Source organism: Saimiri boliviensis, chromosome 2 (assembly GCF_048565385.1).
Source record: "Saimiri boliviensis isolate mSaiBol1 chromosome 2, mSaiBol1.pri, whole genome shotgun sequence".
NCBI classification, from domain to species: domain Eukaryota; kingdom Metazoa; phylum Chordata; class Mammalia; order Primates; family Cebidae; genus Saimiri; species Saimiri boliviensis.
This window is the reverse complement of record NC_133450.1, coordinates 214,971,692-214,998,451: the sequence shown is the minus strand read 5'-3', so window position 1 is coordinate 214,998,451 and position 26,760 is coordinate 214,971,692. Positions and strand designations below refer to the sequence as shown.

Below are 26,760 nucleotides of genomic sequence, written 5' to 3'. Positions count from 1 at the left end.
GTCGGGACCTTCTCCCGAGGCAGCGGCGGCGGCAGCCAGGGAGGCCGGGGCTGCGCTCCGGCCGGGGGCGGGGGCTGGGGCCGGGCCGGGGGCGGCGGGGCCGGCGCCTCCGCTCTCCTCCTGCACCCGCAGCAGTCTCTGCTCCCACTGCGGCCGTGGCCCCCCTCAGCGCGGCTCTCCGCCCTACGTGCCCGCTGATCCCGCGGTTCCCCGGCCCATGTACTGGAAGCATGAGAACGCCGCTCCGGCGCTGCCCGAGGGCTGCCGGCTGCCGGCCGAGGGCGGCCCCGCCACCGACCAGGTGAGCCGGCGAACGACTGGGTGAGCGGCCCGGGCCGGGGTTGGGCAGGGTCCGGGACCCAGCCGGGCCGAGCCGGGTGGCGGGCGGCGGCAGGGAGGAGGGGTACGAGAGTGCGCCTGTGAGTGTGTGTTTGTGAGTGTGCGAGCGCGCGCGAGCGAGGGGGGGTTGCGGAAAGCGGGAACACATTATGCAAATGTTAGAGGAATTTCTCAAAAAGCGATTTAGTAAAGACACAGGCGAATCAAGAGGAGGCGAGGCCGGTATTGTCCGTCTGAATAGGCGCTGATAGCGCCGATGCGCCGGGGGTTGTGCGGGCGCAGCGCTGAGAATCCCGACGCGGGGCCGGTCCTGGGCGCGCCAAGGGGTTGGAGGGTGCTTTTTCCTCCTTTTGGGCGCTTCTCTTTTCTCTTTTTGGTCCCGTTTCGCCCCCGACCTCGCTCCCTTTTTGCTCCGGGTTTCCCTCCAACTGGCCCTCGAAAGGCGCCTGAATCCGTGTCAATATCGCCGCTTCAATTTCGCGGCGCGTGTCTGGCGGGCGGGCGGGTGCTCACCGCACTCGGGGTTTTATTTTCTTCAATCACCCTCCGCCCCTCACCCATCTCTTTTTTATTTTCTTTCTTTCTCTCTTTTCTCCTTTTTGCATTTTGTGCCGAGAAGAGAAGGGAGCGAGGAAGGGGGGGGGGGCGGGTGGAGAGAGAAAAAATTCGATTTTTAATTACTACCATTAAAAAATCAAATTTGCAATTCTTTGGGCGGCCTGATGGATCTCACTGATTGACAGTTGGAATTGACACTCTGGCTACCTCTTATCTTGGGCATTCACGACAATTTCTAATTGCAGGTAGTTTGTGTGTGTGTGCGCGTGTTTTTTTTCCCCCTCAGAGGCTTGGATTGCAAGGGAACTAAGCGATTACTTCAAGAGCCACGGGTTAAGTGCAGGGAGAGGGGGAGAGAGAGGGAAAAAATCCAATCCAAATTCAAATTGCTTCATTAGAGAGACACCGCTTTTGTGGGGAAGGGCTTTAAATGCCCACTACAAAGTTAGGACTCATTGTTCGGCGCCGGTTTATATAACAGGCGCGGGGAGGCGCTGGGCTCAGGCTGCGCGAAGCCAGTTCAGCAGCCGCCGCCGCCTGCGTTCCCTCCCCCTCCCCCAGGTGATGGCCCAGCCAGGGTCCGGCTGCAAAGCGACCACCCGCTGTCTTGAAGGGACCGCGCCACCCGCCATGGTGAGTCCGTTTGGCCCTGCCTGAGGTGCCCAGTCCTCCAGCGGCCCGGCCCTGGGGACCTGGCCAGGCTTTCCGGCTACAAACCGCTGCCCACACTCTGGGGGACTCCCGGCGGGCGCCGCCCCTCTCTGAGCCTTGGGTTTCCGGCAGGGAATGTTGGCTTTAACCGCTCCCAGCACCCAGAATGCGCGTGATTAAAGTTGGGGCCGTCCCTTCCTTTCCGATAGGCCCTTCCATCCCTGTCCTCCTGTCTACGGCTCATCGTCCCGGGGAGATTTCGTTGTCAATTTGTGCCCCGGGGCTCCAGATTTGTCTCCGAGGCAGCCGCAACTCTGGGTGCCGGGCTCAGCGCTCTTCTCCCCTTCTCTCCCCCGCCGCAGGCTCAATCTGACGCCGAGGCCCTGGCAGGAGTCCTGGACAAGGACGAGGGTCGGGCCTCGCCATGTACGCCCAGCACGCCTTCTGTCTGCTCGCCGCCCTCTGCCGCCTCCTCCGTGCCGTCTGCCGGCAAGAACATCTGCTCCAGCTGCGGCCTCGAGATCCTGGACCGGTATCTGCTCAAGGTGAGACAGGGGTAGGTGTTGTGTGCATGTTGTTGGGGCGTGGGACTCAGCACCGGAGACTGCGGGGAAGCACCGCCGGCGCCAGGTCCACTTACTTCCAAATCCTGGCTCCACCGCTGCCCGACTGGGAGGCTTTGGGCAAGTCTTAGGGTCTGCTTGCGTCCCCGGGTTCCATCTGAAAAATAGCAAGAGTTTATTTCCATTTCCCTGAGGCTCAGTATTACGGAAGAAAAAGTAGGGGAGTCGCATGCACCTTCTGAGCTTCAGCGTCTCTGACTGCAAATGGGACCGGGGAGGCTGGCGCCCCGCGTGAAAGAGGCCCGCGCTGAGGCTGAGCCGACCCCCGTCCCCGCCCCCTCCCCAGGTCAACAACCTCATCTGGCACGTGCGGTGCCTCGAGTGCTCCGTGTGTCGCACTTCGCTGAGGCAGCAAAACAGCTGCTACATCAAGAATAAGGAGATCTTCTGCAAGATGGACTACTTCAGGTAGGCTGCTGCCGCCGGGCCAGCAGTGTCCCCGCGGCAAGCCCTGGGCGCTTTCAGAGGCCACGTTTGGGGCGTGTGGTCTCCGGCTTCAGAGCCTCGGCATCCCGAGTGCACTTCCGACCCGCAGCGCTGGCCCAGCCTGCGGGCGCTCAGCGGCGCGAACCCAGAGCTTCAGGCAGCTCGCCGGTGCCTGCACAGGTTCGCGCCCCGATCTGGGTTTCGGTATCATCTCTGGCTCTGTCTCGGGTCCTGCCTGAGTCTCAGTCTCCAGTTCCGACCTCGAGCGCCTCGGTGGAGCTCTGACGTCCCTAGCTCTGGCCCGGATCTACTCGGATCCCAGTCGCCGTCTGGCTGCATTTCCAGTGCACTCGGGCTTCGGGTTCCAACCCTACTCGGACACCAGTCATGGTGGGGTCTCTCGCGGGCTGGACGCTGAGCTGGGCTCCGGACTTTTGCCCTGGCTCTGACCCTGGCTCCGCTCTGGGTTCGAGTCTGATCCAGCCCCAAGCACCAGCGCCGAAACCGTCTCAGATCATATTCCATACCCAAGCGCCTCTTCCTGAACCCCAACCTCGGTCTCCGGCTCCATCTCAGCTCATACCCCGGCGTCACTGGAGTGTTGAATTACGAGTCTAGGATCTTGCGCGGGTCCCAGCTTCGCTGTTGTTTCGGCCTGGCTTTGGTCTCTCCAGGGTCTAGGCCCTGCCTTTGGGCCGCCGGGATGGGAAGGGGGAGAACCGGGCACTGAAGCCCAGAGCACAGAGTAGGATTACCGTGGGCTGCGCTTTCCGCACCTCAGGCCGCGTCCCGGCAGCCGACAGCAGCCAGGCGCATCCTCCTGTCCTTCTGCCGCGTCTCAGCCACTTGCCTGGGCCTCGCTTCTAGCCACGAAGCCCGGACCTGACCTGATGATGGGGTCGAGGTCACTGCAGGGTCACGGCCTTGTCTGCTGATCCCAGTGGGAAGCATGAACCAGGCCTGAGGGTTGGACCACCAGGCATATGGGATCCGAAGAGAATGGTGGGGAATTGGTTCCTGAGAAGGATGCTTGTTCCCAAGTGCTTTCTCAAAAAGTGGAGAAAGCTGCTTCCTTATAATTACCCTCCAACCCACAGACATCCTCCCCATTCTTGCATAGGAAGACGTCATGGCTTCAGTCTTCCTGGTCAGACCCCTGTGCTAGAAAGAGCCTCTGAGAGTCAGGGAATATGATGGAAGTCGATCTCCTTCCATGCACTGGCATTGAGCCTCCAGGGATCTGGAAAGAGGAGATCTTGAGTCTAGGGGGAGGTTGGCAGCATTTGGGACAAGGGTACTCTGAAGAAACCATAAGAAGCATGGTTAAAGAGGTGGACTCTTCCTTTATGGGATGGATGTGAAAGAGTGTGTAGCTGGGGTGGGGGCGTGGGTGCTCGACCAGGTGACCTAGGACTCAGTGTGCAAGGAGCGCCTGTGTGTCTGTATTTTCTGGGATGTGTGCAGTAGTGCTGGGGAAAGCATCACTGAGCAGGGTTGGCGGTGTGTGGATTGCATGTGTGTTCCTTTATGGACTAACATTTGTCTTTTAATTCATGTGTGGGTGTCAAGAGTGGGTGTCTATATGTGAATGTTGGGACTGTGTGTGTGCATGTATGTGTGCATGTGCATGTGTGTGCATGCAAAGTGGTGAGGACAGGATTACATCTGGACTAGGATCTGGAGGTGGGAGGGTGAGGTGAGGTGAGGAGATTCTGAAATCCCATCATTCCCCTCCCACCTTCTCCTCTGAGGGGCCATTCCTGCTTAAGGGCCTCCACCCAGACACCGAGGGATGAAGGGTGTGATGTGAATGTATTTGTGAATCTGGATGGCTGTGTGTGTCTCTGTGTGTGTGTGTGTGTGTGTGTGTGTGTGTGTAGTCAGAAGGGGGTCAGTGGTGTGTAACCAGAGTATGATGTCTCCCCTCCCTGTTAGTTTGGCTAGGACAGGAAATGGAGGTTACAGTCACTGTCTAGCCACCTCCCTGCTGTAGGCCTGACTCCAGTTGGTCTAAAATATGCCAGATGGGCCGGGCGCAATGGCTCACACCTGTGATCCCAGCACTTTGGGAGGCGAAAGCGGGTGGATCACAAGGTCAGGAGATTGAGACCATACTGGCCAACATGGTGAAACCCCATTTTTACTAAAGTTACAAAAATTAGCTGGGTGTGGTGGCGTGTGCCTGTAGGCCCAGCTACTCAGGAGGCTGAGGCAGGAGAATCACTTGAACCGGAGAGGTGGAGGTTGCAGTGAGCTGAGATTACGTCACTGTACTCCAGCCTGGGTGACAGAGCAAGACTCTGTCTTAAAAAAAAAAAATGCCAGATGATGCTTGGGTGCTCCTTGGCTTCATCAGCTACTAAATTCCGGGTGCCAGCTTGGGAAACCCAGCAGCAGGATGGTGTCTGGGCCTCTTCCACAGACTAAGGCAGGGCAGGCCACCTCTCCTGGCTCTCCCGACAATGGACTTGGCAGTCTTATTTTCTACTTGCCCACATTTCTTTTCTGCTTCTCTAGCCCTAGCTCATGCTCATGCTGGACTGAGCCTCCCTGGATACTGTGCTTTACTAGACCTTGAAACCAGTCAAAACAAGATCCTGACTCCACTCTTCAGAGCCACCATTCATTCTGGAGTCCTCTTCCAACTGCAGTGGGTTAGAGCAGGGTATGCAGCCACTGTGGGAACAGGCAGGAAACTGGGCCCAGTCTGGCCACTTGTGACCTTGAGCAAGTTGCTGCATCTCTCGGCCCTTAGTTCTCCCTTTCCAAGGCTATCTCCCAGGCCTGCCAAAGAGGCCACTGTTGAGGGGGACGTTTCCGTAAAGCCTCCCTTAATGGCAGTTGGTATGAATGCCTCGATTATCAGCATTGTCATCATTGGCAGGGTGGATGCTGGGCACAAGCCCATGATGGCATTTCCCCACACAGTTGGAGGAGCAGAGTCTCCCTGGAGGGATAAGACTGGGCCATTTCTGGGCTGCAGGTTCTGAGCGGTAATCTTTTTCCAATGACAAGAGCCCTGAAAGCAAAACTAAACCAGATTTCTGGTTAAGAAAATGGAGGCAATAAAAGCTCACATTCCCTGGGTTGAGGGTAGAATTGTGGCTCTTCTGATCATTTCTCTCCCTGCAGGCATAACCCATCCCTGGCAGCCCCACCTGCAACAAAAATAATAAAACCCACAAAAAGGGAAAGAAAAAGCCGGTGGAGTGCCAAACAAGGACTATTGTATGCACTGCACTGCAGCCCAGGCTCCGGGTGGCTGCTATGAGGAAGCTCTTCCTGAAGAGAGTGTGAATGATGGCGTGGGAGGCAGAATTTTCCTCTCAGGAGCTGGGGCCCAGGGAGGGGTCACATGCTGAGATTCTCTAGGCGTCTGTTTCCTGAAGCCCAGGGTCAAGGGTCTGGTAGGATGTGGACTGGAGCACTTTGCCCAAAGAGAGGCCAAGACCTCCCAAAAGAGCATGGGGGATTGGGGGGGGGGGGAGGGAGTGGCCAAGGCCCCATGGAGGGGGAGCATGGGGATCCCCTTGTCCTCTAACCTCTGGTCTTTTCCCCAGGGAAGAGGACTTAGGTTCTATCCCCCATCTTTTCCCTCCTTGACATCATCTTATAGACCCTCCTTCAGTCTCCATTGACAGAGCTAGCACTGGTGGCTCAGGGAATTAAAGGTCAAAAAGAAACTCCAAGTTCACCAGGGAGAGGGGTTACAGAGCATAGAGGAGACATGGAGGTCCAGTACTGCTCCTGGCTCGTTTGCATTGCTGGGAGAGGTTGGTTCTCATTGGCTGTGGGTCCTTGGCCAGACCACTGGACTCTGCCTCGGTTTCTCCAATTCACCCTCTAAACAGCATCCTTACCAGCCCTTGCGGATTCAACCAGATTCCTATCTCCCTTTACTGCTTGAGGTTCCCAGTAGGAAAAAAAAATTACCACCAAAAAAAAAAAAAAAAAAAAAAAAATGTGACAGGACTCTTAATTTCTTCCCCTTTTTACTAAGACCATTCTTCTTTCTGTTTTCTTCCAAAAACGGAAGAAAATTCTGGGGGGAAAAACAGTGCTCCTTTCTGGGACATTCACATTTCCCCTGCTACCAGCAACCACAGCCCCAGACAGCTTCCCATATCTGCAGCTGCTGCCCTTCAATAGGGCATGGCCCAATCTGCAGTGCCCTCCTGGCTTCCCCAGCCTGCTGGAACATCATGCCCATTGCATAGCTGGGGCGACTGCTGTCCTGGGAAAGTGTCATTGCTTACAGTCACACAGGGCACCAGTCATCAGAATGTGTGAAGTTCTTATCTAAGTCAGGAGCTGGGCTAACCCTTTACCTGCTCTATCTCATGCAATTCTCAGGTCTACCTGTGTGTATGATACTCTCATAATCTCACGTGATGGCAGTGTGGGGGTGGGATCAGGGAACTGAGACCCTGATTGATGAGGTCACACAGCTAAGTGGTAGAGTCTAGATAAGCCCTACAGCTGCCTGGTTCCACCATCGCTGCCCCTAAACACCCCCATGCTCTTCTATAGGTGAGATACATCAGCCACCCATCTGTGCATCGTGGGGCCCCTCTCTGCTGTCCCTAAGATTCCCTGCCCGGTTAGGTTGGCACACCCACTGTGTGTTCTGATGTGTGGCTCCCTGGGTGTTCTTGGGAGCACTAGGACAGGAATGACCTCAGAAGCCTGTGAGTGGAGTAACTTTGTCAATATCAGGTCACTGCAGTACCTGGCCCTCAGGCCTTCTTACAATGGGAGTGGGGAGTAAAGGGTTAGCGGTTAGCTGCCTCCCCTTGTGTTTATGCGGGTGGGGGTTCAGTGAGTGACCTGGAGGCTAAAGACCCTCTTCCCAGCTAGGCCCAAAGGACTTCAGGCAAGCCCCCAGCCTTCCCTGGCCTTCTGCTTTGAGCCCAAATTTTGCCGCGGGCTCCAGCGGGAGAACCCCACCCCCTCCCGCAGAGCGAGGGTCCCTGGGGAGGCTCCGAGCGGGAAGCCGCCCCCCACCGCGGCAAAGAGCGGCCCAGCGGCGGCCAGCTGTTGGGGGACAGATGTTGGGGGAGCTGAGAGGGGAGCTGGGGGAGGAGCCTTGGGGCCGGGACCTCCGAGAAGCGGTCGTTTTAACCACTTAATTGCTGGTTCTGTTTTTTTTTTTTTTTTTTTTCCCCCGGCTTCTTCCCCTACGGGTTTACCTAGAAGGAAAGGAGCAGAGAGAATAGGTGGGACTCCATCTCCAACCCACCTTGTTCCCCTTAAAGGATCTAAGACCATCAGGAACGTCTTGTACCTAAGATAAGCGAAGTCTCCTTTCAGTTTCAGCCTCTCGGCTCAATAGCTTGGTAACTAACATTGGCGTTTCCACCCTAAGGTCTGATTTCCTTGTACAGAAAGGGGTAGCTTAATAGTGGGATTAAGAAAGGATTGAGGTGAAACTCCGATGGGTTCCTTTGCTGAGGCTCATTCATCTAACAAATAATTACCAAGTGCTTACTAGGTATCCAGGTAGTAGGCTGGGAAAGTGAGTCTGATTTGGTCAAGGGCGCAGAGCTCCGTTGGTACAACCACTGGTACCCAGATATCTCTGCCCTCCTTTCAGGAGGTAGAGGGCCCCGCGGTGCGCGATGCCCACCCTACTCCTTTTAGCAGTTCCCAGGATGAGCAATATCTATGGAACACCTCTCCATCCCAAAAGCGCCTCAGGTCCTTTGCACCTAGGCGCTTCACACGCCGGGATCCAGGGAGGCGCAAGGTCTGGACCTCACATCAAGGCTGGGGTGGCAGTAGGCACACCCCCTAATCCCTTCGGCGTTCTGATGGCAGTTCCTGCACACCTCTTTCTTGAAGTTTCGTTGTCTCCGCCGCCAATTTCGCTGCTCCCGGAATCCGGTGGCTCGGGCCTCGCAGCCCGCCTGGGAAGGAGTCTGTCGTTTTGTCAAAGCCTGGATCGATAAGCCTTCTCGCGCCCTTCGTGCTGCTGACCCCTGTCCTGGGTGGGGGACACGCTGCAGGGCAGTCTGCAATGCAACCAAACCTACATAATCCCCCCTACCCTCACCCCAAAGATTCAGCGCAAGTACGATTTCGTAGACTGGGATAAACCACCAGGAGCGCAAGAGGATTTTAGAGCTGGGACAGCTTCCGGCATTTAGGGTGACACACAGAGCATGAGAAAGTTGCTGAGAGGTCACGAGCGGCGCCTACCTCCGACCAAGGATGTGAGGACACTGTGACCTACCTGTGTAGGCGCAGAACGGACTCGGGCGTCCGGGACCCGCGGGGCAGGATCGCCGTACACAAGGTCACATGGCTTGCAATGACAGAAACCCTAGCCATCCTGACTCCAGAGATGAATATAAGCTATAGCCCCAGGTGTACAGAAGTGCCGTTTCTTAGAAGAACAGACAGATACGCGTCTTTTACGCGTCCAGTGGCCAAGGGGAAAGAATCCCACAGAGCCAGGCGCACAGAAGGCTCAGCTGCTCTCGCCCGGCCTCTGATGGCCAAGACCCTCCCTGCTCAGGCTGTGTCCGCTCCCTGAGGATGCACTCACCGCCTTCTCGAGGTGGGTGGGTCCTTGGCCCCGCATGCGGGAGATTCCAGAACCAGCAGCCCGGAGTGGTGGGGACGCGGCGCTGCCTGACTAGCCCTGCTTCCTGTTAATCCACGCAGGATTCCAGCTCTCCTCGTCTCCAGTCCAGTTGCTCCGCAGGTTTTAGGTACTTTTTGCACCTTTAGAGAGGGCCTCAAACCCAGCCGCACACTCTGTGGAGTTTCGGGCAAGTCACTCTGCGTCTCTGAACCTTCGATTCCTTGTACGAAAAACGGATGCCAGAGTTCCCACCTCGCCGAGTTGCGACGAAGCCCAGGGGATACAATGAAGGCGTCGCGCCCCGGGACCCCGGCCGGTAGTAAGGGCTCTGAGCGCGGTTGGCCACCCCCCCCCGGTCCTGCAGCACAAATAATCGGAAGCCAGCCTCTCCTCCGAGGCCAGAAAGTGCTCCCAATCCGGATACCACCAGCAGCGCGGCGGAACCCGGGGTCGGACCTTCGCGGGGAGTAGGCTGGGTTGGGCAAAACGGTTTCCTCTCCCCTTTACTGCGGGACGGGGAACAGAGACCGTGGGCTGGGCTGGGCACTCCGCTGGGGAAACCGCGTTTCCGAGGTCCGGAACCGCCTCTGCTTGGTGGAGCGGTGGACTCCACTAAGGTGCGCAGCGCCTCCTGAGCGATCCGCGCCTCCCGCGGAGGGGTCTTCTCGTGCTCCTAGTCGGAAACAATAGGATTGGGAATGAGTCTGCGAGCGAGGACTGGCAGAAGCCGCTGGGCTCTTACACTCAGTCCAGCCCAACGCTGTTTTTTTTTCAACCGACAGTTGCTTGAATTTGCCAAGGCAGGCAGGCTGTAACCAGAGAGTTTTTGCAGGGCTGTTTCCTCCGTGCACACACAGGCGATTCCGAATGCTCCCCCCGGGTGGAAGGGTACTGGCCTGGGGATACTGAGGCAAATCTTCTTGGTCCCCCAACCCCGGGCTCCCAACTCTAGGAAGAGGAAGGGGTGCAAGGGAAGAGGCCGAAACGAAAGATTTACAAACCAGTGCGGTCAGAGCTGAGATAGCGGTGCGGTGCGGGGAGGGGGGGAGCGGGGGGCGGCTGGGACTCTGAGGGAGGGTAGGTCTGGAAAAGCAACAGTCAGTGCAAAGGCCTGGGGGTGGGAAAGTGCTTTAGAGGAGGCCATAAAGACCTGGGAGTGACCTTCCATTGTGGCTGACTGGGACACATGCCTGGATGGTGGGGCGGCACAACTTGAAGGTTAGGGAGGGGATGGGCCTGAAGAGGATGTGGTCGGTTGGGTTTTGCAAACCCCAAGAGTTTTGGACCAGATCCTGAGGATAGAGTGGAGCCACCATAGGATTGTAAGCAAGGCAGAAACAGGATTCTGTGTGCATGCTGGAAACTTCGCTGTGACTGCTGTGTGGAGGAGGGGTTGGCAGGGGTGACACTGGAAACAGGGAGACCCAGGACGAGGTTGACAGTGAGGGAAGGACGAAGGGAGCCTGGCTTAGGAGGGCGACAGTGGAGATGGTGAGGAGAAGATGGATCCCAGAGACACTTGGGAAGCAGAACCAACAGCATCTGATGATTGGCTGGATGTGGGGTTGAGGAGAGAGACGAGTGCATGATTACGATTTTCAGGCTTCAGGGGCTGGGTGAGTGGTGGCACCATTCTCTGAAACAGAGCGCGTACCAGAGGAAACAGGGTGCCACGGTTGGGACAGAGTGGCAAGTGAGTTATCCACTTTAAAGAACACACCTTCCCTGGTGCCCCAGGTCAGGCCCTGGACTGACTTCTAGGATGGGGTAAACCAGACTCTACCCCCTTCTGGAGGGGCTCCCAGTCCGGTGTTGGAGGCAGCTGCACCCAAATTGCCAGACTACAAAACTGGAAGGGAGAAGGGGAAGAGGTAGAATCAAGGAAGGCGCTTAAGGGGTAAGAAGACATTCGATTCAGGCTTTTTATTTTTATTTTTGTCTTTTTAACATTTAGTATTATTAATAGAATGTCACAGGCTCCAGAGGGACTTGCTGGGTACGTAGCAGACTGCAAAGCTCTGAACCAACAGTAGTGGTCATTGCTGTTGTCATCTAGTTCAGTGCAGGACAAGGAAAATGAGAACTCAGAGTTAAACAGCCCAGGGTCACAAAGCCAGTAAGTGCTTATCTGTCTGTTCTTCTAAGAAACTGCACTCTGTACACCTGAGGCTATAGCTTATATTCATCTCTGGAGTCAGGATGGCTAGGGTTTCTGTCATTGCAAGCCATGTGACCTTGTGCAAGTTACTTTGCCTCTCTGGTCCCCATTTTCCTCACCTGCAAAATGAGGATAAATTGAGGATACATTGCTGGGCAAGTGGTAAGTGCTCAACAATTTGCCTATTATTACTATTATGGATTTTCTAACTTGCGATATATTTTTAACAAATTAATATGTAAATAGAAGTGACCATTGTAGAAAATTTGGGAAATTCAGAAAAACACCAAGAAGAAAATAAAAATCACCCACCAGTTCACTTCCTAGCTGGGACTAGGTATGGAGGGTTGGTGTGTCCAAGCTAAGGCTAAGGCCTGAGCTGAAGACTTAGAGACCAGGAGCCTGGAAGCTGGTGGGCCATTGTGGGTGGAAGGGGAAAGGTTGGCCTGTCTGAGTCTCGCCACCCCGTGCCTGTCCTCTCCACCTGCAGCCGATTCGGGACCAAGTGCGCCCGGTGCGGCCGACAGATCTACGCCAGCGACTGGGTGCGGAGAGCTCGCGGCAACGCCTACCACCTGGCCTGCTTCGCCTGCTTCTCGTGCAAGCGCCAGCTGTCCACTGGTGAGGAGTTCGGCCTGGTGGAGGAGAAGGTGCTCTGCCGAATCCACTATGACACAATGATCGAGAACCTCAAGAGGGCCGCCGAGAACGGTACCCAACCTGCTCTGCCTGGCACCTCTGCCCCCAGCCCTTTCCCACCCCACCCCACCCCACCCCAGCACCCCAGGAACCACCCACACTCCTCTACCAACTGGGCCTTCCCAGTACTGCCCCGAGGGCAGCATGGGGGTGGAGCAGCACAGATCTTGCACTTCCAGGATCTTTTGCTTAGGAGTCAGAAGTCACTGCTATCCTTTGCAACAATGTTTCCTTAATGGTAAAATGGGGTTAAGGATAGGATACCTTCCCAAAGATAGATGAGCTGATGTGTTGTAAAGCCAGGAGGCACTCAGTGAATCCTAGAGATGGTTCTCATAATGGGGCAGCCGACTCCACCTTTGGACAGCTCTCATTGGCCTGGGGGCTCATCCCCTCCAGTTGCCAGGGAGGAGGCTTGGGCCAGTGCTGGAGAGATGACTTGGCCCTCCTTCTCCCAATTCCTATTCTAGCCCCTCCAAGCCAGAGGTTTGAGGAGGAGGGTTTCATCCTGGACCAGGGTATCTAACTACAAGAGGAAAGGACCAGGTTTCTGAGTCTGGAGACTAGGCTGTCACATACTGGGTTGACATATGAAGTTACCTTTTCTCTCTGGGCTTCAGTCCACACACCTGTGCAACGACAGATACTGGACTAGAATGATTCCTAAATCTCTTCTGGCTCTGACATTGTGATTCCCCAGATTGCCCAGGAACAAGATCCAGGTCTTCCAGGGATCCTGGGGACTGAGTTACAGGCCAGACTGAGCTGGGGAAGGGCAGTGCTTGGCTGTGGGCAGAGGCAGGGACCCTTTCTTTAATTCCCCTGTTAGGATCTGTGAAAGTTGCTAACTTCTCCGTAACATGGATTATTTTATGTAATCTTTACAACAGCCCTAGGAAGTAGGTGGGACATCCCCATTTTACAGGAGAAGAAACAGGATTTGCCAAAAGTTACATACTAGAAGATTTACCTGACTCCAAAGGCCAGGCTCTTAACACCATACCATCCCATAGCACCTTGGCCCTAAGCTCTAGGGCACCCTAATCAGATCTCATAAAGCCAAGGAGCCTTCTGGGATGTAGCTGTCTCTGTTTTCATTTCCCATTTAAAAAACCAACACACCAATCCTTGCCCTGCCTGCTTTCCTAGGGGACATTAATAACACAGTGTCTACCCAATCCTCAGTTCCTCTGGGGAGGAGTGTGAACCACCCTGCCTCAACTTCTAGGTCCCAGCCTGGGGAATAGTCAGGGACCACCAGAGTATTCCTGGCCATGGCCACACCAGGGCCATCATTTTCTCCTGCCAGGATCAGGACTAAGTGGGTCTAAGTGAACTTGGGTTTCACTTGCTGCCTACTTATTTGGAGTGGTGGGCAATGAAATTATTTGCAGTGGTCAGCAAGTCAGCAGTGGTGCTGGGATGGAAGCCCAGGATTTAGAGCTTTCCCACAGTGTGGTCCATCAGTGACCACAGGCTCCTTCCACACATGGTCCAATCAGGGCCACCTGTAGTCATAGCCTTGCCAATTTCATACTAGTTCTCACAGCCACACCTGTCCACAGATTCTTACCATGCTGAGGAACTTGAAGGCTGGGGCCTCTGATCTCTTACTGATCAGCCCTCAGTGTTGGTTCCTGTTTCACTTTTTAAACGTAACACACACACACACACACACACACACACACACACACACACTCATTGTGGAAAAATAAGAAAAGATGGTAAGCAATAAGAAGAAAATAACAATCGCTCCAAATGTTGCCTTCCTTCATATTTTAATGTGTATCTATCTTTTCAGATTTTTTCCATGTATGTTATGGTGTTTGCTTTTTTCCTTCAACATAATTTTTTCCTAATTAAAAAATTACAATAAATTGTGAACAATGGTTATTTCTGAGTGCTGGAATTACTGGTGATTTTTATTTTCTTCTTTGTGCTTATGGAAATTTTCTGAGATTTTGAGGATATTCAGAACAATTATTAAAAATAAAATGGGAATATAGTTAGTGTTTTAGTATGATTGTAAAAGTAATATGAGTAGAAAGAGAATATCTAACATATACTCTGGTTAACAAAATTAAATCTTAAAGAAGTAAGCAACATATGATTGTTTTTAAAAACCTCAAAAGTTACAGGAATACTTAAAGTAAAAACTTTCCATAATCACATTCCTGGGAAGAAAACCACTGCCAACACCTTGTTGTATATTCTTACAAACTTTTTTTCTTCCGCTTATTTTTATGAAAGTAGGATCATAGTTCCATTACTTGCTTGCTTCCTAGCTCCTCTAGCCTTTGGTTTCCCCCAGTTTCGCCAGGAGGGAGCCCAGTTTGTGACATTAGGGTCAGCTAGCTTTTAGATTCTAGTCGAAAGGTCCAGGGCAGGGGCTTTCCTTCTCTCTGAGTCTCAGTTTCCTCCCACGTAAAATGGGGTAACTCCATCTCTCATTAGGGCTGTAAGACGTGGTCCATTCGTGTAAGAAGTGTCTAGTACTGAGAGGACTCTCAGAAACCCCTTCCCCAAAGACTGAGCTCAGGGACTAGGACCTGGGATCCCCACTCCCAGCCAACTCCCGCTCCTGACCCTTCCAGGGACAAGCTCCCCCCACCCCCGTCCTTTCCAGGCTGCCACTAGAAGAGATGGGACGCGTGGTCAGCCGCTTATATCGCCCCCAGGGAACGGCCTCACGTTGGAGGGGGCAGTGCCCTCGGAACAGGACAGTCAGCCCAAGCCGGCCAAGCGCGCGCGGACGTCCTTCACCGCGGAACAGCTGCAGGTACCGCTGCAGGCCGCCGGCGGCCGGGGCGTGGGCGGGGCCGATAAGGTCTCTTGGCTCCGCCCCTCGGCCCGGACCCGGGTGGCGGGGCGGGGCCGCAGCTGCCTGGGGCGTGGCCTGCGGGCTGGCGCCTCTGATTGGGCCGGGGTCTCGGAGTCTCCGCGTGCTGGCGCCTCACCGCCCTCCCCGCCCCGCAGGTTATGCAGGCGCAGTTCGCGCAGGACAACAATCCCGACGCTCAGACGCTGCAGAAGCTGGCGGACATGACCGGCCTCAGCCGGAGAGTCATCCAGGTGGGACGGGGGTGGGCGGGGCCTGGGGACCGCGGGCACGCCCTGGAGCTCGCAGCTGGGCTCGGCGCGGAGGGTCGTGGGTGCACGTGGCCACCCTTCTCCAGGAGGCGACGAGGCTGTCCTGCTTGGGGTCCCCGGCGGCGCGTCCGACTCTTTTCCGCGAGGCTGAGACTGCCGAGGCTGTCGTTCCAGGTGTGGTTTCAAAACTGCCGGGCGCGTCATAAAAAGCACACGCCGCAGCACCCCGTGCCGCCCTCGGGGGCGCCCCCGTCCCGCCTTCCCTCCGCCTTGTCCGACGACATCCACTACACCCCGTTCAGCAGCCCCGAGCGGGCGCGCATGGTCACCCTGCACGGCTACATCGAGAGTAAGTGACGGCAGCCCCGGGAGCCGCTGGGCCTGCAGGGAGGGGGCGCGGAGGAGCGCTCGTGGGCGGCTGAGGCTTGGGGGAGGGGGTCCTTGGAGAGCCTCGTGGGTGAAGAAGTAGGATCCGAAGTCATTTGGATCTAGGAGTTGCCTCAGTGGGGCGGGGCCCTTCTCGTAGAGACAAACGATTCAACCGTTCAAAAAATACTTTCAAGGCACCCAGTCTGTGCCTGGAGACTGGGGAGAGAACAAGATGGACAAGGAACTGCGTTCTGGTGGGCATGGAAAAATAACCAGGCAGATGGGTATGTTGTTTTAACTGGGATGATTCCCATAGGAAAGGTGGTGCTGGATAGGAGTGACTGGAGATGCTGGGGCAGGTGGAGGGGAAGGGGCTGGGCTGCCTCTCAGCAAGCAGAGACTGAAAGGATGGATAGGATTTCGTGAGGTACCTGGAGTGGGGGACTGGAATGCACGCAGGCCCTGGCCTAGGAAGCATGGTGGCATGGATGTGTCCTGGGGAGCAAAAGTGTGGTGGAAGTGTCCAGGGCTGTGAGGCCTTAGGCAGTCACCTAACCTCCCTGAGCCCTGGTTTCCTTATCTGTAAGCTGGGATGTCACTAATGCCTGGCTCACAGTGTCGTGAGACTCTATTCATGCATCCAGTAGATGTATCTTGAGTGCCTTCTGTGTTCTTTGCGCTGGAATACCACAGTGAACACAGTAGACCAAAGCTGCTGCGCTGCAGTGTGGGAGATAGTGGAGAGACCATAAGGTCGTAAGGGAGGGAGCAGGCATGCCTGTGGCAGGGAGCACTGTGGCGGAGATGCAGGGGCAAGCGGCTCATGGTGAAATGACTTGTGAGCAGGAACCTGGAGGAGTGAGAGGAGCCCCGGGGATTTCTGGAGGATAATTGTTCAGTGCATCTGCTGCTGAGCAGGTGCTTATCACAGATTGTCTTTCTCTTTGAAGTTGTTCCCATCAATTGTTTCCTCAAAGCTGGGCATGACCAAAAAAATAGAGATGGCCATGATGCACACACACACACATGCAAATCCTCCCTTCTCTGGCTCCATATAAAAGGGAAAAAGAAGGGAGATAGAAAACTGCTGCTTACGGACTGTATGCCATCTACTCTACTGACTGCGTCTCTAAACATCAGAGGCCACCATCTCCTTGAGTAGATGAGGAAACCAAGGGCCCACTGTAAGTTAGTGGGAGTGGTATGCCTTAAATGATCCAGTGTGGGCTTTGGTGTCAGATGGCCAGGCTTCACATCCCAGCCCTGCCATTTACTAGCTGTGTGACAGTGGGCAAGTTTCTTAGCTTTCCTGAATACTCATTCCCTCATCTGTAAAAATGAGGACAACAAGAGTATCTCAAAGCAGTGTTCTGAGCATCAAATGAGATAACTGATTTAAAGTCTTTAACATTTAGCAAGTGCCACATAAGTATTGGCTGCTGTTGTGATGGTGGGAGTGGTTTTGGTTGGCAGAACTAGGAGGGCAGAGCCCTGTCTCTGCACCAGGCTGCCAGGTGGAAACCGTGTCTCTTTAGATTGTTGCATTTCTAAACTATCTGCTCAGTAGGAGTGACATTTTCTCCCTTTCTTTTTCTAAACAATAACTTATATTCGGGCTGCACAGAGCCTGTTAAAGGTGCCAAGGATCAGGGGCTCTATAGGTACCAGGGGTCTGAGCTACCTGCTAATACTTGGTATAGGGTCAATAAGAAGTCTAGATGACCTCTTTGGACTTGGGGCCATGACCTCCAGAGTCCATTCCAGGAATCTGGCCACACACTCTGTTTGCCAAACTTAGATGTGTCTTTGATGCTTAGAGAAGAGGCTGAGGTGATGGAATTCAGCTTGGGGAAGAAGAGGTTGGGGGTGTCTGCACCTGCACCTCTTGCTGCATGACTGACTGATAGTCACCACAGTAGTTTGCTCTAAGGTGAACTAAAATAATGGAGTTGTCAATTTTCTGAAGCCTTGTGCTGAGAAGCTAATGAAAGTGTTAGAACCAGACCCCAGAAAAATGAACTTTTGTTCTTCAGTGAACTGAAGTCACAGAATACTGAGTTTCCTGAAGGCTTAGAGCTTGGAATCTGATAAAAGCTTTGGGAAAAGACCCTAGAAAAATGCAGATGTAGTACATTTTCCAAGTAATCTGAAGTTGCATATGGACTCCTTGAACACCCCAGGTGAAGAACTCCCCATTTAATATAACTTTTATTCTACAAATGGGAAAACTGTGGCTCAGAAGGGAACAGTGACTTGTCCCAGTTTATATATCAGGTATAAGTCTCTCTTTCCCAGTGACCAAAGAGAATGAAGTCTAAAGAAGAGACAAGCGCTGGGCACAGTGGCTCACACCTGTAATCTCAGTACTTTGGGAGGCCGAGGCGAATGGATCACCTGAGGTCAGGAGTTTGAGACCAGCCTGGCCAACATGAAACTCTGTCCCTACTAAAAATACAAAAATTAGCCAGGCATGGTGGCGCATGCCTGTAATTCCAGCTACTTGGGAGGCAGAGACAGGAGAATTGCTTGAACCCGAGAGGCAGAGGTTGCAATGAGCCAAGATTGTGCCATTGCATTCCAGCTTGAGCGACAGAGCAAGACTCCATCTCAAAAATAAAAATAAAAAATAAAAAAAGAAGAGACAAGCAATGGACTTCTCCACTGTAGTGGTAAACAGGATGAAACATGAGAAATTTGGATCTGATGCAAAGGTGGACCTTCCCCAACAGTTTAAGATGTTGGAATATGGTATGGAAATTCATTCAGCAAATACTTAAGAGTACCTACTAAATGCCATGCCTCACTCTAGGTGCTGGAAATCCACAAAGATCAGAATCTAAAAAATAGACAAAAAAGTATTGCCCTCATGGAGCTTGCATTCTAGTTGGCAAACACAGATCTTATCAAATAAATAATAAAAACATGCAGTAAGTAAGGCTGGGTGTGGTGGCTCATGCCTGTAATCCCAGCACTTTAGAAGTTGGGAGGCTGAGGTGGGCAGATCACTTGAGGTCAGGAGTTCAAGACCAGTCTGGCCAATATGGTGAAATTCCCTCAATACCAAAACATATAAAAATTAGCTGGGCATGATGGTGCATGTCTGTAGTCCCAGCTATTCGGGGGGCTGAGGTGTGAGAATCACTTGAGCCTGGGAGGCAGAGGTTGTAGTGAGCTGAGATGACGCCACTGCCCTCCAGCCTGGGCAACAGAGTAAGACCCTGCCTCAAAAAAAAAAAAAAAAATGCAGTTAAGTCAGATGGTAAGTGCTAAGAAAATAAAGCTGGGAGGAAGACAGGGAGGATAGGGAGTAGGTGTTGGTGTTGATTGCAATTGTAGAGAGTGGTGACATATGAGTACAGAGTCCTCTAGGAGGCATGGGTAAATTTGTGGTGATACCTAAGAGCGATGAACTTACTGAGGGAGAGTCTGAATAGATGGGGTACAGCCTTGCTTGCAGGATCTGAATAGACGGGGTACAGCCTTGCTTGCAGGGTCTGAGTAGATGGGGTACAGCCTTGCTTGCCAGGTCTGAATAGGTGAGGTACAGCCTTGCTTGCATGTGCATGAATGTGAAAGCACATATTTATTTAGGAGTGTTTATCAGGGAGCTAGATGATTATACCTCACCGTCACATAGCTCTTTATGGACTATAAAGAGCATTACAACCAACCCCACTGAAATCTTGCCCGGGGCTACCCAGGAGGTAAGTGGCAGAGATGAAACTAGTTTCAGAGCTCCAGTTTGCAGAGCACGGGGCAGGTGGGATCCTGTGTACAGCCTGGGGGATGAGCTCCAAGGCCTCCTCTCATCCACAGGTCAGGTACAGTGCGGGCAGGTGCACTGCCGGCTGCCTTACACCGCACCCCCTGTCCACCTCAAAGCCGATATGGATGGGCCGCTCTCCAACCGGGGTGAGAAGGTAAATGGAGCCAGGCTGGATCTGGTGGGTCAGACCTACCCTGCCAGGGATGGGTTCCTAGCAGCAGCCCCTGTTAATGATTTGGTACCATGCTGCCCTGTGGCAGATCCTCTCTGTCCGACCTGCTTAGACCCCCACTGCACCCCCATAGCAGTTGCTGGAGCAGCTGCTGGCATGTTCTGTGTGCACGGCCACTCCAAAGGTTTCCTTGCAGCTCCCCACTGGCAGTTTGCCCTTCTCTGTCTCAGATTTGTGAATTTCCTTTACTCAAGCTTTGAGATTCCAAGGAGGGCTTAAATCACTCATCACCTCAATCTCCATCATCTCACTGGTTCCTCCTTTTCATTCTTGTCTGTTGGGAGTGAATACCCTGAGCTGGTGGGGCCCAGGGATAGCTGGCCAGCCAGTGACCTTGGTCAACTGGCAGGGCCTCCTCTGTGGAGCCGGGATTTCTGGCTGGCTCAGGCTTTAGGACTGCACTTCTAGAAGGGTGCTTGGATGTCCCTATTCCAGGGTTTCAAGATATTGCTTCTGAAGCACTGCAGCCCTTTGTTTAAACTTGTGCATAGTACAGATGAAGGTGGATGGAGCTGCTCTGTGAAACCACGAAGAAAGTAAGAGCCTCACCTCCCTCCCAGCTCCAAGGCACCTCACAGTTAGCCTTGAAAGCCATTACTCTCAGCCAACCCTTCATTTTAGACATGGGGACATTGAGGCCCAGATAGCTCAAGGTCAGAGACTGGGCGAGAACCTTGCTTTTTTTTTTTTTTTTTTTTTTCATTCACTTACTTGTTTATTTGGAGACATTTCCTATGTCCTGACTGTGCCCAGCATCCCTGAGTCTGCTGCCAGGAGTGGGGATGAGTAAAGTGTGGTCCCTGCCCTGGACGAGGCCGCAGTCTGGAGGGGGAGCAGATCCAACAGTTACAATACAGTATGACGGGGGAAGCCATGGGAGCTGGGGAGGCGGGAGGGGCAAAGGAGAGAGGCAGGGAAGACTTCCCGGAGGAGGCAACCTCTAAGGCCAGGCTCAGGCTGAGGTATCAGGGAAGGCCTGAGACACCAGGGCTCTCAGGGAACCTTGAGCCATTCAGCACTGTTGGCACGCAGGTCTGGGAGGAAGAGAAGACGGAAGCGAGGGCCTTGGGGCTGCCAGGTGGAGGAGTCTGTAATTTTTTTTTTTTTTTTTGAGACGGAGTCTCTATTGCCCAGGCTGGAGGGCAGTGGCACGATCTCGGCTCACTGCAGCCTCCGCCTCCTAGGTTCAGGTGATTCTCCTGACTCAGCCTCCCAAGTAGCTGGGGCTACAGGCACCTGCCACCATACCTGGCTAATTTATGTGTTGGTAGTAGAGACGGGGTTTCACCATATTGGCCAAGCTGGTCTCGAACTCCTGACCTTGTGATCCATCCGCCTCGACCTCCCAAAGTGCTGGGATTACAGGGGTGAGCCACCGCGCCCGGCCAGAGTCTGTATTTTATCCTGCAGCAGTGCGGGGACCTGGAAGGCCTGTTGCAGAAACATCACTGTAGCAGTCTTCAGAGACAGCTGGGCTGGAAGACACCCAATTGGAGGCAGGGAACTCTGGAGGTCAGTGAGTGTGGCGATCCTGATGGAGAGGGTCAGAGCATTAGGGCTGGAGTCAGGGGCCCTCCAGTCCAGTGGATCCTGGTTTAGGTGTGCTTGGAATCACCTGGGCAGCTTGTAAAGATACAGAGATTCCTAAGCCTCGCTCTCAGAGAATCTGATGGAGTGGGAGGTAGGGGTCTGCGTGTGTAATACTCAGCCTGTGCAATTCTGATGGGCAGCCAGGTTTGGGAACTGCTCCTCTAGGACAGTACTTCTGGCTCAGCCTCCTGATTGAGCTCAGTATGCCTAGTATGGGCTGAGCTCTCTGTGTCAGATGCCGCAGGGGAATGTATATGGTATGGAGGTACAGACAGTTCTGGACAGTTACATTTATAAGTAAATGGTAGTGCCTAATGCAAAATCCTGTAGAATCTATAGTGAGTGAACACACCACAGGAACATCATTGCTGCTGAGACTGTCACATTCATAGGAAGAGCTGCTGTTTGCTGAGCTCCTTCCGTTCGAGGCCACTACTTGTCACATGGCATCTGGTTGATACCTCCCAGCCACTTTGTGGGCATAAAGATGGCCTCCTCATTGTAAAGAGATAAACATGACGTGTCCAGGGATGCAGTGAGTCTGCGGGACTCTGAAGTCTGCGTGGTTCAGGCATCGCTTCCTTTTGTGCAGTGTTTTATTGTTTACACAGCCCTCTCTTCGATCTAATCCTTCATAGTCTCCCGGGGAGGGTGGTTATGATGACCTCCATTTCATACTTGCAGAAACTGAGGCTCAGGCAGAGCAGTGCTCATCCGGAATCACAATATGAGCATGGGCAGAACTGACCTGGATTCTAGGGCCACCTGCCTCAGAGCTGTCCCTTCCTGTAGGAGGGCATTTGTCTTATTAGACCTGGCTCTGGGACTGCAGAAGTGAGCTGACGTGATCCCCGTCCTCAGGGAGCTTGTGGCTTAGCACAGGATGTGGGCAGCTACACTGCCGGGGAATGGGCAGCTGGAGTAGGTGAGAAATATGGCCTTAGAGGACCCAGAAGAGGTGACAGTGAGCTCTAGGGGAGAGACAGGGGACGAGAAGAAGGGCATTCCACATCAACAGAACAGCATGTGCAAAGCCCCAGAGGCATGGAGGAGCGTGGGTTGGAGGGGACTCCAAGGGATGTTCAGTGTGGCTGAGGTCCAGGGAAGTGGGGAGAGCTCACAGGGGCCACAGAACAAAGGATCATCGAGAGGGGGTCCTGGACATTATATGGAGGGCAAGGAGTGGGCCCTGGAAATGCAGAGGGCTGGACTCCGTGCTTGGAGAGGAGCCTTTGCCTCCTGGTTGCTCACCTAAGCTTGTGGTTCTGTCTGGTTCAGCCTGAGGGATGAGCCATGCTGGGGGCTGTCGGTTTTGGCTATAGGCAGTTTGCGGGCCCTGGGTTTGGCTGCTGAACCAGAGTTTTCCCTTGCTGGGCTGTGTCCCCAACTTTGCATCCAGAAAGTCCACATTAAAGTGTTTCTTCCTCCTTCATGACCTTCTGTCCTCTCACTGTCAGGCCTTTCTGCCAGCTCCTAGGGACTTTTCTTGTCCACAACTCATCAAATTCCTGGGATCTGGTGGGCGGCAGGGTGTGGGATGTGTGTGGCCAGCACACGATTGCCTGGGCTTTCTTCCAAGTCCTCCAGGCCTGAGCCTGCCTAGCTGTGAGGAGTCTCAGTGTCCCCCTGGGGCTGGCCCCTGAACCCACTCATCTAGACTAGCACTGGCCTGGCCAGAAGAACAGTGCTCTGAGCACTCAGGCAAGCATCCCCTGCCTCCACCACACCATCACTTGGCCACACATGCCAGGGGGTTTCCAGAGCCACATTTCTTCCTGGTTGTGTCCCCTGATCCCACAAATCCAACACTTGGAAAGTTCTCAAAAACTGGGGCCAAGCTGTCATTGATCAGTGGGGGAGACTGAGGCCCATGAAGGGGAAGGGTCTTACCAGGGTTTTTGAGAAAGCTTCTTTTAATAAGGGCTAAGAGCCAGTCATCCTGGAGGCTAACGTGGAGCAGTGGCCAGGGTGCAGAAGGAATGCCCACGCTGGCCACTCTGGAGTTAGGCCAGCTCGGAATCCCAGCTCTGCCACCTCCTTCCTGGGAGATTTGAGAATACAGTTAGCTTCTCGGAGCTGCAGTTTCTACATCTGCAAAATGGGGATAATAATAGTTACCACCCTCTAGGGTTACTGCAGAGAGTAAATGCATAATGCGTGTAAAGAGCCAGCAGTGCCTGGTACGCAGAAAATGCCTGCTGGGTGTTACTATCATGATCACTGTTATGGGGATCATCATCATTGCTTTTTTCCATCACCTCCTTGTGTTAACCAATTCTGGGCAAGTAACATTCCTGATCAGAAAAGGGCACAGCCATGTGGTCATGCCCACCAGATGCCCCTGGAGCAACCTCCTCCTCACACTTTACTGTGAAATGACACATCGCCATTGCCCAGCTAGCCAGTGATCCTTGACCTGAACTTCAGCAGTGAGATGTCAACCAAGTGCTAGAGGCAGGAGTGGGAAGGGGACAGGGACAGACAGTCCTGATCTCCCACTGTGTATCAGGCGCCTAGCGTGTTTGAGCCACACACCTCTAGGCTTCGTGCACGTGAAGATTAAGTGCATGTGAAGTGCTTAGCCCATGGTCTGGTGGGTAATAAGCAATCAGCCACCATGGTCATGGCGACCTTAGAGAGGTAGAGGCAATGTGCCATGGTAAGGAGAGTTTGCTGTGAGCCAGGCCTGGCCTCCAGTGCCCGGTCCTCTTCTCGCCGTGTGCTCACGGGCTCACTCCCTTCCACCTCTCTGAGTCTGAGTGCCCTCCTTGTAAAACAGAATGGTGGAACTCCCTCATGGGCTGGGCTGTGGTGTGGCTTCTGTGAAACAAGGCACAGAAGGTGCAAGGTGAAATGCCTGGTAGGATTTTGCTGCTGCTGTTGTAGCTCCTTGAATCTTTCTGATTCTCAGAGGGAGATTTTTGTCATCCCATTTTACAGATGAGGAAACAGGCTCAGAGAGGTGAAGTGAGTTGCCCAAAGTCCCACAGCACGTCGGTTGACAGAGCCAAGACTTAAACTCAGATCTGGGCCCTGAGCCCACCCTTCTCCTCTGTGCCTTTGACATTCTCTGGGGAGGGGAGTGGGGGCGGGCCTCCAGCTCAGCCACCTCCCATGCCCTCCTCTTGCAGGTCATCCTTTTTCAGTACTAACGTTGCCGGCACTTCCGCATCTGCCTGTGGGCGCCCCACAGCTGCCGCTCAGCCGCTGAGGTCCAGTGTCCAAGCTGCAGCCAGGAATCCACCCACCTCCGCATCCACCCCTGTCCGCCATCCTGCCCACACCAGGTCGGTTCCCGAGGCCTGGCCTTTCCCTCTCCTGCTGAGAACCAGAACCCACCAGGAGCACCACAGAGTCCTCCTCTTGGAAGGCAGAACTTCCTGAAGTCTGGAATCAGGGTGGAAACAGCCTGTTTTTCCCATTTAAACAAGAGTCCTCTTCAACTTCAGCTGATTACAATAGCAAAAGGCGGAATTGAATAGTGCAACACCAACGGCCTTCTAATTTACAGGTTTTCTTCCCCCACGTTGGCCTTTATTTACTACTTCCTTGGAACCATCTCTGAATTCTGAATAGCTGACAACCCCCAATGTTATCCACTCTGTTGCTTTTGTCCGGAAAACTCTACAGTGTTTGTGGGATGTCCCCAAAGGAAAACTGTGTTCTAATTTTATCATTTCCATCTGTCTGGTTATGTCAAGTTAATTCAGAAAGAGAAGAGACAGTGACCAACCCTGAGAGGCCCAATAGGGCAGAGATGGAGGCCTACCCAGACTAGGAGGCAGGGGGGCATAGACAGGGAATGGGGGGGAACAAAGACCCCCACTGGTTTGGAAATCAAGGAGAGGGCGGTGGCATATTGGACCAAAAGAGGGACTAGCCATTTTAAGGAGAGGAAAGAGACAATTCTGGGGTCAGGGAGAGACCCTGCTGCCATCTAATTATCCAGCGTATATGCAGGAAACATAGCAGAGATGGTACTTGATCTGTGCCATGACTCTTCTGAATGTTTGGACAGGTTAGAGTTGGGAACCCCTGTTGTCTACTTGTTGACCTCTCATAGGGGTACTCAGGCCAGGACTTCTCGATGGAGTGGGGATCCCTCATGGGGGAAAGGGAACAGAGCCCAGTGAAATGGCAGTCAGAATGTTAACCCTGGGTCCATCTCTTAAGTAGAGAGAGGGTGCCCATTGCCTAGGTGAGGGTGCCAAGCTCAGGATTCCAATTGGCACCTCTGTGCTTCCCCGCCAGTACTTCCTGGAGCCGGTCCCACCCACCCTTGAGAACAGAGGCCACACACAGCTGCATAACATCCATCCTGCTACAACTCTTCCACCCCAAACAGAAGGGCTTGGGTGACACATGACCATGATTTATGTTTTCAGAGGATGCCCATTTGTCCTAAGCTTATCCTGTAATTCTAGAACTGCTTGGTGTCCTGATGCATTTTCCACTAGAGGTTGCTAGTCAGCATGTTTTAGCCCAAGTCCGCCTTCCTGCTGTGGTTAACCTGTTACGTTGCTTTTAGAAGGAGACTCTAGGACAGGGAAAACAAGTTCATGGTACATATGTGGCCGCTGTCTCTGTTTTTACCCATGGCAGACATCGCTAATCAATGGCAGCTCTATCTCACTGAGTCTGGATAAGGTTTCAGAGTTCAAGTGCTTGAAGTCGGCACTTAAAATCAAAGCCTATATGTCATTCTTGCTCTGGGATCTATAGGCGGGCTAGGCACAGGTGCAGCCCAAGAAGGGAACCTGCTTCCTCTCCCTTCCAAAGATGGTGACAGCTGACTGAGGGCAAAGAGAAGGCACCACTCAGAACGTGGTGAGAACAGCTCATCCAGTGGTAACTTGTGCCGAGCCCTGTGCACAAGTTACTGACATTACCAGGAGCAACCAGAGCCCAGTCCCTGGCCTTGGGGAGCTCACATCTTTCCTTTGAGTTTTGCTCCTGATCATCAAGGCCCCAGTGGCAACCATGTGGTAAGTGGCCAGCCAAGCCCTGCCCAGGGTCCCCCAACACCCACTCTGCCTTGAGCCTCTCCTCAGGGTCTATTCCTTGTGTGGATCATGTGGCCGTAGCATGTTACAGTTCAAACATGTCTCCACTACCCTGTTAAAAAGAGCAGCCTGGGAACATACAGGCCATCAGACTATTTATTTAAATACAAAAAAAGGGGAACACACACACACACACACACACACACACACACGGAAAAAAAATGTAAGCACTTTTTTTTGTAAAACCAATGTCTGTTTTGTTACATACCTTTCATGTCGTGCTTTGTAAATGTCTTATTTGTGTAATAAAGTTAATGCAAGTAGAAGTGCTGGCACTGAAATCCACAACATGATGGGATTCCATTTCTTTCCCACTCTCTGGTGAAGGGCTTAGGTCCCTGGCTCCTAGAATATCTGGGCTGCTGGACAGTGCAATCCTCCTTCCTGGAAAACGGGTACCATTTCCCAGTTAATCAATGATGCATTGTAAAGACCTGATGATGAGTTTCTTCTCGAAGTACTCAGTCACACCTGCTTCTTATCTAAGCTTTGGGGGAAATCAGGCTGGTCGATGCCCTCTGTTCCAGTCTCTGAACACACACTCTTTGCTGGGCTCCATGCTGGCTCTGCACACTCGGAAAAGGCTCCCAGCCGGACCCTGCCTTGGAGG

At 53.5% G+C, this 26,760-nt stretch overlaps 1 protein-coding gene across 4 annotated transcripts; it reads left to right on the top strand.

The window, feature by feature from the left end:
* Positions 1-26,438, top strand: LHX6 (LIM homeobox 6). Of its 4 annotated transcripts, XM_039474757.2 has the most exons (10): positions 1-301; positions 1,459-1,530; positions 1,911-2,093; positions 2,458-2,579; positions 11,832-12,052; positions 14,719-14,819; positions 15,017-15,112; positions 15,305-15,479; positions 19,316-19,419; positions 24,219-26,438. In XM_039474757.2, exons 1-10 carry the CDS (start codon positions 218-220, stop codon positions 24,237-24,239), a joined length of 1,179 nt encoding a protein of 392 aa, XP_039330691.1. In that variant the 5' UTR covers positions 1-217; the 3' UTR covers positions 24,240-26,438. The 4 variants fall into 4 exon arrangements, with proteins under 4 accessions (XP_039330691.1, XP_039330692.1, XP_074251395.1 ...); XM_039474758.2 differs by lacking the exon at positions 19,316-19,419; XM_074395294.1 differs by lacking the exons at positions 1-301; positions 19,316-19,419 and adding an exon at positions 473-646.
* Positions 26,439-26,760: the final 322 nt, after the last annotated feature.